The sequence below is a fragment of the Myotis davidii genome, unplaced genomic scaffold, assembly GCF_000327345.1.
Source record: "Myotis davidii unplaced genomic scaffold, ASM32734v1 scaffold134, whole genome shotgun sequence".
In the NCBI taxonomy this organism is placed as follows: domain Eukaryota; kingdom Metazoa; phylum Chordata; class Mammalia; order Chiroptera; family Vespertilionidae; genus Myotis; species Myotis davidii.
The window spans coordinates 861,831-872,807 of record NW_006288853.1 but is presented as its reverse complement, the minus strand read 5'-3'; the positions used below and the strand labels follow the sequence as shown (position 1 = coordinate 872,807).

Genomic DNA, 10,977 nt, shown 5'->3' with positions numbered 1-10,977 from the left:
TACACTTAAGAATGTGAGCGCCAGAGTATTTTTCTGACTTGTAAGGAAATGACTGATCGGCTCACTGTGACCTTTATTTGCAATGGGCCCAGCTTTCCTACTACAGAATTTTTAACTCTGAAGGAGGGTAAAAATGATTGATGGCCTGGGTTTTTAACTTATAGATGACTTCTTAGTGTCTATGATCTTTTTCATGTATTTTGACAGAAAAGTGGAGCTTCTTTGTGTAACTCTTTCTCCCATAGCTCATTATATGGTTCCTCTCTTTTAATTTTCATCCTCAGGACTTAAAGTCTCCAAATCAGAGGGATGAAATAGCCGGCGCCCGGGCCTCCTTGAAGGAGAACTCCCCGCTCTTGCATTCGATTTGTTCAGCTTGTTTGGAACATTCGGATGTTGCTTCCCTCAAAGCCAGCAAGGACACCGTTTGCGAAGAAATTCAGAATGCGCTCAACGTAATATCGAATGCTTCCCAAGGCATCCAGAATGTGCTGCCCGCTCTGGAACCTCAGGCAGCAACCCTGGGGAGTGCCCTTGATGAGCTCGAGGTAAGTCAAGAGCAAGGTGAAGTGTGATTTGGTGTCCCAGGGTGAAAGTAAACCGAAGTGGGTTTTTAAATCCATGTACTGCAGTTCAGAGCATGAGTAAATAAAGACCTAGTAATCCAATCAGACTCGACCATCCTCTGGTATGTTCCAGGGAATTGATTAGCAGGAAAATATTCCATCAGTAGACCTCTGAGTCCTTTGCATCTCTGCCAAGGAAGTGGTGAATTTAAATTGGTGATTGGTAATTAGATTGCAATGATGATTTTATTTTCTATAAATCTACTTAGGAAACGTAGGATTTGTCCATTTCACAAATACTTATTATTACTAGTGTACTTTGTGTTGGGATGTAATAGATGACAATCTGCATTCTAAAAGGGGAAAAAGGCAAAAAAAAAATAAACATAGATAAGTCAATTGCATAAAACGTTACATTGAGAAAGTGAGATAGTATCAAATATTTGAAGGAGGTGAGAGAATCAGCAGGTGGAGATCCAGAACCGAGCCCGAAGGCAGGCCCAGTGTTTAGGTGACGGAAGTGGGGGATTGGTGCGGAGAGGGAGGCGATGAGTAGATGCTGAGATCAGAGACCCAGTGGGGTTAGGTCATAAAGGGCTGGAAAGGCTTTTATTGATTGCGGCTTTGACATCAGATTAAATGCGATTCATTGTAAGGTTTCAAGCAAAAGAGTGGCAGGCTGAGACTGCACTGACTGCGTGTCAGGCCAAAGGGGAACGAAGGGAGAAGCTGAAAAGCAGCTTCCAGACAGCTGCGTGCTCCAGTCTCCCCCAGGCAGGAGGTTCCAGGCTTGCACTTTACATCACCACTGGATTCCACCTCAAATTTTAGTTTGGACCAGGGTGGTATCTGTAAATGCTGTGAGGAGAGCCAACAAGATGTGACAGAATGAATGTGACCTGTGGGAGGAAGGGAAGAGTTTTGGAAGCACCCGCCAGATGGAGCTTGGGGTACAAGGTGTTATTAGGAAGTAATATGTGCAAAGGGAAGAGAAGAAGAGCAAGATTAAGCAGAGGAAGAAGTCTACGCCCACAAAGCCTGGACCAGTCAGAGGGGGTTCTGGAGGGAAGGTTGCTCTTGAGTGTCCCTGTCAGGCAGAAAAGCCAGGCCTTTGCCTCTCAGTTACTGGAAGCCGTCAAACACTGAAGAAAGCGATAGCTGGGGGCCCGCCTGCTGTCCTCACTGCCCACAGCTGGGCAAGTCCTGCCTGGCAGGGGAATGAATGGGCAGTGCACCTCTGTGTCTGCCACAGATCATTACAAGGTGTTGTTTTGTTTTGTTTTGGCAACTGGATGGATGAATTTTCATCAGTTATGATGGGAACTGATGATAGGTGAAGCCAGTTTTGAGAAGCTCAGAAACTCAAACTTTATTTTCAACATTCAAGATGATGTCAGGGATCATTAGCGACCCAAGTGAGACCTGTAGCTGCTCGGTGGGGGCAACATTGGGTAGCACTTAGTGATGAATGCCTGGCTCCTAGCTCAGCTGTGGTTCTTACTACCCATGTGACCGTAGGAAAGTTGTTTCCTTGGACTTAGTTTCCTCTCCAATACAGGGGGATAAATCATAGTATTGTTAAAATCAGTGAGAATAATACATGTAAACGTGCTTCGAGCAGTGCCTGGGACTTCATTAGTGCCCAGTAAATCTTAGCTCTCATTATCATCAGTGGAGATGACTATTTGGAGGCAGATTCTTCTATAATTAAGAAATCAACCCGATTAAAATTACTAAGTTTTATTGAGACACTAAACTAAACACATATAATTCCTATGTTTTTAATTTTATTACTTTCATGGTAAACATATTATTTAAATTTAGAATAACCTTTTTGTATGCTTTTCCATTAGTTACATGTTTTTAAACAGGTCACTTCATTTCTAATCCAGCAGTATTCAATTTCTAATTATTGACATCAGTGTGAAAATTTATTAAATTCCCAATTATTAGCATCTATGTGAAAATTTTAGGAACTCTTGTCTAAATAGGGTAGACTCTTTAATAATACCCCATCTTCTTTTTGTTTGCCCTGTGTAATGAGCACTCAGTAAACTTGTCCTTTAGATGCGTACTTTGTCTTCATAATAAGATGAAACTCCTTGTGGGCAAGACTGTTTCTTTACTAATTTTATACCAGCGGTACTAGTTGAATGTTAGGTCCCCCATAAATTAAAATGTAACTTTTCTTGATAGCTAGTCATTTAATTTTTAGAGTCCCTAGAAGATCAGCATTTTTATTTATTTTTTACAGAAAATAAAACTGAGACTTGCATAAGTTATGTAACTTGCTTAAGTCAGAAGGCTGGTGAGTGATCATAGCTGGGATGTGAATCTCATCTCTCTGATTCCAGAAGATAGTTCTATATTCAATTCTCATTGATAGAACTTAAGGGGCTTAATTAAAATTCAACACAATTTATGCTAAGATTCTTAGTTTCTATAAACTGTCAGTTAAATTATAAATGTAACCAAGTATAAAAGATAGAATAACTTGTTAGTGAAAAGGACTTTGTACCTGGGTCATTTAAGTAGAAGTAGTTTATATTTGAGAAGGGGCTAATACAGTGAGGTGAAATTTCCTAGGCTGGACATACAGGCTTGTATATCATTTCTCACAGTGCTACACAGAATTGTGTCAGGGGATGCTTGCATATCTGGTCGAGAGAAAGAGAGAGAGAGAGAGAGAGAGAGAGACAGAGAGAGAGAGAGAGAGAGAGAGAGAGAGAGAGAGAGGAGAAAGAGAATCAAGTCAGAGGGCCCATGGGTGTCTCTCTCTTACTGAGGGATTCTTGAGAGATAGAGATGATAGATAGATAGATAGATAGATAGATAGATAGATAGATAGATGAGATAGTTGGTTGCAGCTTTAATGGGACCGGGCATAGGAGAAAAGGAAAAGTCTTCCTTTTCTCAAGCGATGTGGCTGATTCACTTCTCCAGGACAAGGCAGGAGGGAGCCCCACAGATATTTCCCTGAAATTCTAATACTGTCTCCACAACCTTTGAAATGAATTCAGTTTCAGTCAAAGCTAGGCATGCCCAAGCTAGTGCAAATGCTTGAATTTTGTACGTATTTTTATATCCAAGTTACAAATAGCTGCCGAGGCTGTCTGAACTAGATAAAGCAGAATTTATTGAGCATTTAGCCTTTTAAAATGATTTTGTAAATTAAATGGTTGCTCTTCTCTTTATTTACAGGAAGCAGGAGTGGTAAAAGATCCAAAGTAACCTTTGCTCTATCTTGCTTCTGCAAATATAATACCTTGAAATAAATTGATGTAGTAAATACGCTGTTGGGAGGAGGTGTCATTACATGTTTATGGTGTGGACATGTATCAGAGTGCTTATTCAACAAACACCACGCCGCAGCTCCGTTTGCTCTTTCATTCTGGCCCACACCTGGTTGTGGGTCTGAAGCCTGAGATTTATTGGTGGAGAAAATAGAAGTTGAATTAGAATACTTGACAGGTTAAAGTGATTGATTTATTGGAAAGGCTAATATGAATTACAGGGTGTTCCTTCTGCATTTGTGACCAAGTGAGGGTTGAAAAATGTTAAATTATAGATTAACAGAATTCCCAAAATGTTTTTAAGCAAGAAACTTTGCCAGTGTAATTGCTTTGAAACTCCAAATCTATCAAGATATGCTTTCTCCTGTGGGGAAAAAGCAGCTGTTGTAATCATGGTCCACAGAGTTATCCAGAGCATCTTGTGAAAAAGAAGATAATGACAGAGGAGTTTTGTAGTGTTTTCTCATTTCCAAAGAGCTGTCATATTTATTTTCTTCTGTTTCTTTTTTATATATTCATTTATGTGTCATCATTCCTATATTTATTTATTTATTTATTTATTTTTAATCTTCACCTCAGGATATTTTTTCATTGATTTTTAGAGAGGGTGGGAGGGGGAGAGACAGAGAGACAAACATCGATGTGAGTGAGACATAAGGATTGGTTGCCTCCTGCATGCACCTTGACCAGGGTCGGGGCCAGGGAGGAGCCTGCAACCAAGGTATGTGCCCTTGACCAGAAAAAATCTGGGACCGGTCAGTTCGCAGGCCGCTGCTCTATCCACTGAGCCACACCAACTAGGTCCCTATATTTCTTTATTTACTATTGTATCTCCAACACCTAGAACAGCCGTGGGTAAACTATGGCCCGTGGGCCGGATCCGGCCCATTTGAAATGAATAAAACTATTGAAAAAAAAGACCGTACCCTTTTATGTAATGATGTTTACTTTGGATTTATATTAGTTCACACAAACACTCCATCCATGCTTTTGTTCCGGCCCTCCGGTCCAGTTTAAGACCCCATTGTGGCCCTCGAGTCAAAAAGTTTGCCCACCCCTGACCTAGAATAACGCTCTGCACATAGTAAGTGCTCTGTGAATATTGCTGAGTAAATGAAGGAAGGAAAGAACAGATACAGGAAGGCTGCATGTCATTTTGCGATACTGGATCAAAGTGCATTTTTCCCTTACCCCTGTTTTTTTCCTCCTTTCTCCAACTGGCAGTGCATATACTTGTGGTGGGTGGCTCTACTTTACCTAACTTTTAACTGGGACATGAATTTCTAGTGCGGTAAGCCACCAAAAACCTGTCTAGTGATATGCTGCTCAGATTCTTTTTTGTGATAAGGGAGCCCAAAGAGAGAACAATTCTCTTCTCTCAGTTGCCATCTAGCCTGAGTTTAGATGCCCTGCAACTGCCAAGGTATGCTGCTGCCCTTTACTAAGAGTAATAATTTGCAGAGTACAGTCCTTATATTTTTATGTTTTCACCTGAAGGAGAAATGGGACCTGTACTACACAGATGAGCATTTAGGACTGGAGAAGTACAGGCATCACTGATGTCCAGGAGCACTTTAACATGCTTTTCAAAAAATGGTTTGTTTTCCAGAAATATAGTAAAATAATAAAACTAAAAATAATGGATCAAATATTTTTAAATACATGGACAATCCAACAGGTGAATTAGGAAAACTTGAGGTCAGCCAGATAAGAAGAGAGCTGGAATCCAGGCTAGCAAGCCAGCACCAGCATTGTGCTGGGAGGTGTGGGGAATTTCTTTTTCATTAAGGCCTGTGGCTTGGATTTGAAAGATCATGAACTGAGGGCAGAAGACAAGGGCTGTATACTGCCAACAGGAAAGCCATATGAGATCCTTTCATAAAGGTGAGAATCCTTAAATTTAGCTACCTCTTTGGATGAACAAGAAAGACACCGGCCCCTACAGTAGGAGATCATAGGAAGACCTGGCTAGCTTAACCTTGACTTGGGTGGCTCAGAAGTAAAAGAATAGAAAACATCTTAGAAATTTTCTAACAATAAATCTGTCCTTACATGAACATTGGGTCAGGATTCATATCATCTATGTGGCCTCTAAAACCCCAGCATGAACATTTAAAGTTGTTCTGTCTTGGCAATACCTCCAAGTACCTGCCAGAAGTAAACTCAGATTTTCTCTGCACTTTACACCCAATTCACAAAAAGTTCTCATGCAGGTCCAAGGAAAGTAGGTTCTCACAAGACATACAAATAAGCAAGCCACCACAAGTGAGACATTGCAGAATCAGATCTGTAAACACTGTAGATATTGACTATAAATAATATGCTTAATATACATTATTCCTTCTTTTATTTACTATAGTATGAAGAGTTTTATAAAGCAACTAAAAGATTGTTGAAATTGACCAGGCAGAATTATCTAAAATGAAAAACATAATTGTACAAAAATTCAGTGGTTAGGCAAAATGGAAGAGAATTAATGATCTGAAAGATATATTTGAAAAAATTTGTTGCAATGCACTACAGAGAGACACAATCCAAAACATTTTTAAAAAGCAGTTGATACATGAAGATGGTTTCATAAGTTTTAAAATATTCTAATATAACATTCAGAAGAGAGAAAAGAATAAAAATGATATTAAGAATTTCCTAGAACTGATGAAAGACACCAGTCTCCATAGCCTAGAAGTCCCCAAATTGTTAATCAAGACATATAAAAAGAGCCGTGGCCAGTTGGCCCTGGGACCAAAGGGTCATGGGTTTGATTACCAGTCAAGAGCATGTACCTGGGTTGCAGGGTCAATCCCCAGCTCTGGTAGAGAGGCAACCAATCAAAACCAATCAATGTGTCTCTCACAACGATGCCTCTCCTCTCTCTTTCTCTCTCTTCCTCCCTCCCTCTCTTCCTTCCTTCCTTCCTTCCTTCCTTCCTTCCTTCCTCCCTCTCTCTCCTCCCTCACTCACTCCCTTCCAATCTCTCTAAAAATCAGTGGAAAAATATTGTCTGGTGAGGATTAACGACAGCAATAACAAAATGATATACAAAAGGAAATCCACATGCATATATTGTAGTGAACCTGAAGAACACCAGAGACAAAAAGAATATTTTTAAAAGAAAATGGAGAGAATTTATTCTCAGCAACATAGCAAAACCCTCTCCACACATGAACAGGTTGCATAAACAACTACACATGGATCAGCTTCTGAGAAAACCAGAAACTGACTGAGAGATTTCTTGACGTTGGGTGATTGAGAACATGCCCACATCAAAACAAGTAGGGAAAACAGACACAGTCTCACCATAATCTTCACCCATAACAGCCCATACAATTGAGAGGGAGCTCCCATCTCCCAGCTTCTCATTGTGGAGCAAAGGTTCAGACCGCATATCTAGTGCCCAACCGGATGTCTGCTCCCAGAGCAATGGTCTCCTAATTTGCCTCTTTTTGGAGCTGATGGGGCCTGGCATTTACTAGTCCCTTGGGACCATCAAGCACAAAGGGCAGGATTAAACAGTCATGCAAGCCCTTCTTTTGGCTCTTCCCTGCCTCAGTGCTGAGTGAGCAGACAGTAGAGCCCAACTTCCACCTTCTTCCTGGAGGGGTTAGACTGCACCTTCAATGTCCTAACTTTTCCAGCTGCTGACCAGAGTCCGGCTTCTCAGTCACTTGTCTCTGGGAGCTGACAAGACAGGTGATCCCTAGTCCCTAAGGAGGTTGAACGGGTGTGTGGGTACTTTTCCCAGTTTCCACACTTCCCAGGACTCGCGGATGGAATTTAGTGCTGGTTAGTGTTAGTTTTGTTGATTAGGGAGTTGCTTTAGTGGGAAATCTGAATAAGAAAAAGCATGGAGGAAAAACAAATATGGAGGGATGAAGAGACTGTAGTAGGTGTGCATCCTGGTTGAAATCTAGCTTATGAAAGTTTTTAAGGCATATTAAAGAGGGCCTCAAAACAGAGCAGTTTTTGTTTTTCTTTATTATTATTTATTGACCACCGCATATGCACAGTTGAGAGTTTGCCATTTGGTTTGATATGTTGAACTTTGCATGCAACAGAAGACACACCTTTCAAATGTTCATGGAACCTCCATAAAAAAAGGATCAAAGGCAGCAACGAAAAGTAATAAATTCTGCAAAGTAAAAGAGGCAACATATGAATGGCATTAGGAACCTGTTTTTCATCTGTTTTCAATCTAAATGTTAAAGATCTGACTTTTCTTTGATAATTCAAAAATTTTTTTAATTTAGTTAATTTCTGCTATTGTCCTTATTAACTCCTACTTTTTAATTCTTGAAGTTTAATTGTGCTGTTCTTTTTTTAATATCTTGAGTACATTTATTTAGTTTATTTTTAATTATTTTGTTTTTCTTCCTTGTTTTAAAATAAATTATGCTGTTATTTACCTCTGAACACCTTAAATTTGAGAGGCAATACTTTTCTTTTTCAAAATTAGCATATATATGTATATATATACATATATATATAATACACACACACACACACATAACCTAGAGCAGTGATGTCGAACCTATGACACGCGTGTCAGAGGTGACACGCGAACTCATTTCTTTGGTTGATTTTTCTTTGTTAAATGACATTTAAATATATAAAATAAATATCAAAAATGTAAGTCTCTGTTTTACTATGGTTGCAAATATCAAAAAATTTCTATATGTGACACGGCACCAGAGTTAAGTTAGGGTTTTTCAAAATGCTGACACGCGGAGCTCAAAAGGTTCGCCATCGCTGCCCTAGAGTCTCTTTAATTCTGTTGGTGTTATCTGAGATGTTTGGTGATTAATCACTTGAATAAGACTCACTTTTAATGAGTGGAGATTACTGCTTCCCATTTGGATAGACTCTACCAGGGCGGGTCATGAATCTTTTTTAAGAACCAGGCTTCCCAGGTGATCCTTCTTATGCCTGTTTCTTGTTGAGAGCCGTTCGTAGACTGTATAGTATTAGTAGCTACAGTGTGCTTTATAGCATTCATATAACGTCCCCATAGTCATTGTAGGTCCTTATTAACAACTAGCACAATGTTACTACTGGGGGAAGGAGAGGAAGGAGATGTAGGCGCTCCTTCAGACCAAGAGAGTCTTTTGTTTTCCTGGAGCAGAGCTTCTTGTCCTTTCTGGCTGACATTAGCTTATGTAGGAGCCACTCTGGGATCTAATGTTACAACTCTCTCGGGCCTTTTAACCTGAAGTTCATGGGGATCCGTGTATAGAATCCAGGTGTCTGTGAACTTTAGTGGGAAAATACTAGATCTTTATTTCAAAATTCAATTTGAAATTTAGCATTTTGCTTAATTATTAATATAGGTGATAAACCACAGTATTGATGGCAACACCTAAGACTTTACCAGTAGCAATTGCAGATATTTTCATACCACATTACAGGTGTGCAAAGTATCATTTCTTTTTGTTACTACTATGTTATTAGGTCCAGTGCTAGATCTTATTTCATGGATTAATATGACAAATTAAAAATATTTTTGTAACCATTAATGGAATTGTCTTTTATTTTATATGTTAGGATAATTGCTTTGAGAAGAGGGTTTAGTTTTCACCAGACTGCCAGTGGGGTGCAGGACACAGTAGAAGTTAAGAACCCAGTCTGGTTAACTGGTGACTCCAGCCTGGGCCAGTTGCTGAGTCAATTATTTTCTGAGAGTGGGATATTGGCTTAAATGTCCTCCCCTTTATTCCTGAGCAGAAAGGATGTTTGATTGCCTTTCGAACATCCTAAAGCCTCTGAGTCTAGAGTTGTGTTAGACTTAGGTTTTCTTTTTAAGCCTTTTTTCCCCCGTAAGTGGAATTTCTCTTGAGTTTTACCATCAGTTTGTTCTTTCTTTTCTTTCTCCCTCCCTCCCTTCTTCTGTTCTTCCTTACTCTTTATCTCTCGCACTGTCCTTCCTCATCGCCTCTTTTCTTAATTTGTTCTTTCAATTTATTATTGAGAAGTTAATATATGTACACATTTACAAATTTATATGATCCAATGACATCTAGTAATTTTGGGGAAATAAAATTAAAAGCAACATCATCTGCCAATCCAGAAAATCTCTTCACAAAAGTAGAAGAGAAAGAAGAGTTTTATTATCACCTCAGCATTAAATCAGAATGTGATATGAATCACAGGCAATTTGCTCAAGAGATAGCAGATATAGAAAGAAATATCCCCTTTTATATAGCTAAGCAGATAAAGCCCAACACACATTCTCAAGATAAACAGCAAACAAGTAAAAAAGAGGACCCGACAGTACCTTTTTGCATACATAGTTCATCCTAAATTAACTTGGTAATTGGAATGACAATCTGTGTAGTTAGTGCCTTTATTCATAGGAAATTAAACGTACTATATCTTTATGACAGAAGTAGGTTTGCAGCTTGGAGCCAGGTGCGCAGGGAAGTTAGGCTCTGATCCTCCCATGGAAACTGGGAGATAGAAGCACTATCTTCCTTGATTACATTTTATTTTATTTTATTTTACTTACTGATTTCAAAGAGAAAGGGAGAGGGAGAGAGAGATAGAAACTTCAATGATGAAAGAATCATTGATTGGCTGCCTTCTGCATGCCACCTACTGGGGATCGAGCCTGCAACCCGGGTATGTGTCCTTGAGCGGAATCGAACCTGGGATCCTTCAGTCTGCAGGCTGACGCTCTATCCACTGAGCCAAACCAACCAGGGTTGATGATTACATTTTATTTTATTTTATTTTTTAATATATTTTATTGATTTTTTTACAGAGAAGAAGGGAGAGGGATAGAGAGTTAGAAACATCGATGAGAGAGAAACATCGATCAGCTGCCTCCTGCACATCTCCTACCGGGGATGTGCCCGCAACCCAGGTACATGCCCTTGACCGGAATCGAACCTGGGACCTTTCAGTCCGCAGGCCGACGCTCTATCCACTGAGCCAAACTGGTTTCGGTGATGATTACATTTTAAAGAGATAGCGCCCAGGTCCTTGAGAACAACTTTCCTGGGTGGAAAAGCTGGCAAGAAGCTCCTTTGGCTTTTAAAAATATTTACATACATTTCGAAGGCACAGAGTAAAAAAAAATGATAATAACAAGTTTTCTAAAAATAAATGATGAAAGAAAAGGGTGA

General features: G+C 39.6%; 1 protein-coding gene across 1 annotated transcript in view; it reads left to right on the top strand.

The window, feature by feature from the left end:
• Positions 1–10,977, top strand: part of CTNNA3 (catenin alpha 3) — a gene marked incomplete at its 3' end in the record, with an annotated part of 1,162,049 nt that overhangs the window by 296,102 nt on the left and 854,970 nt on the right. Inside the window, 1 exon segment of the mRNA XM_015562095.1 lies at positions 285–548. Coding sequence (XP_015417581.1) covers positions 285–548 — 264 coding nt within the window.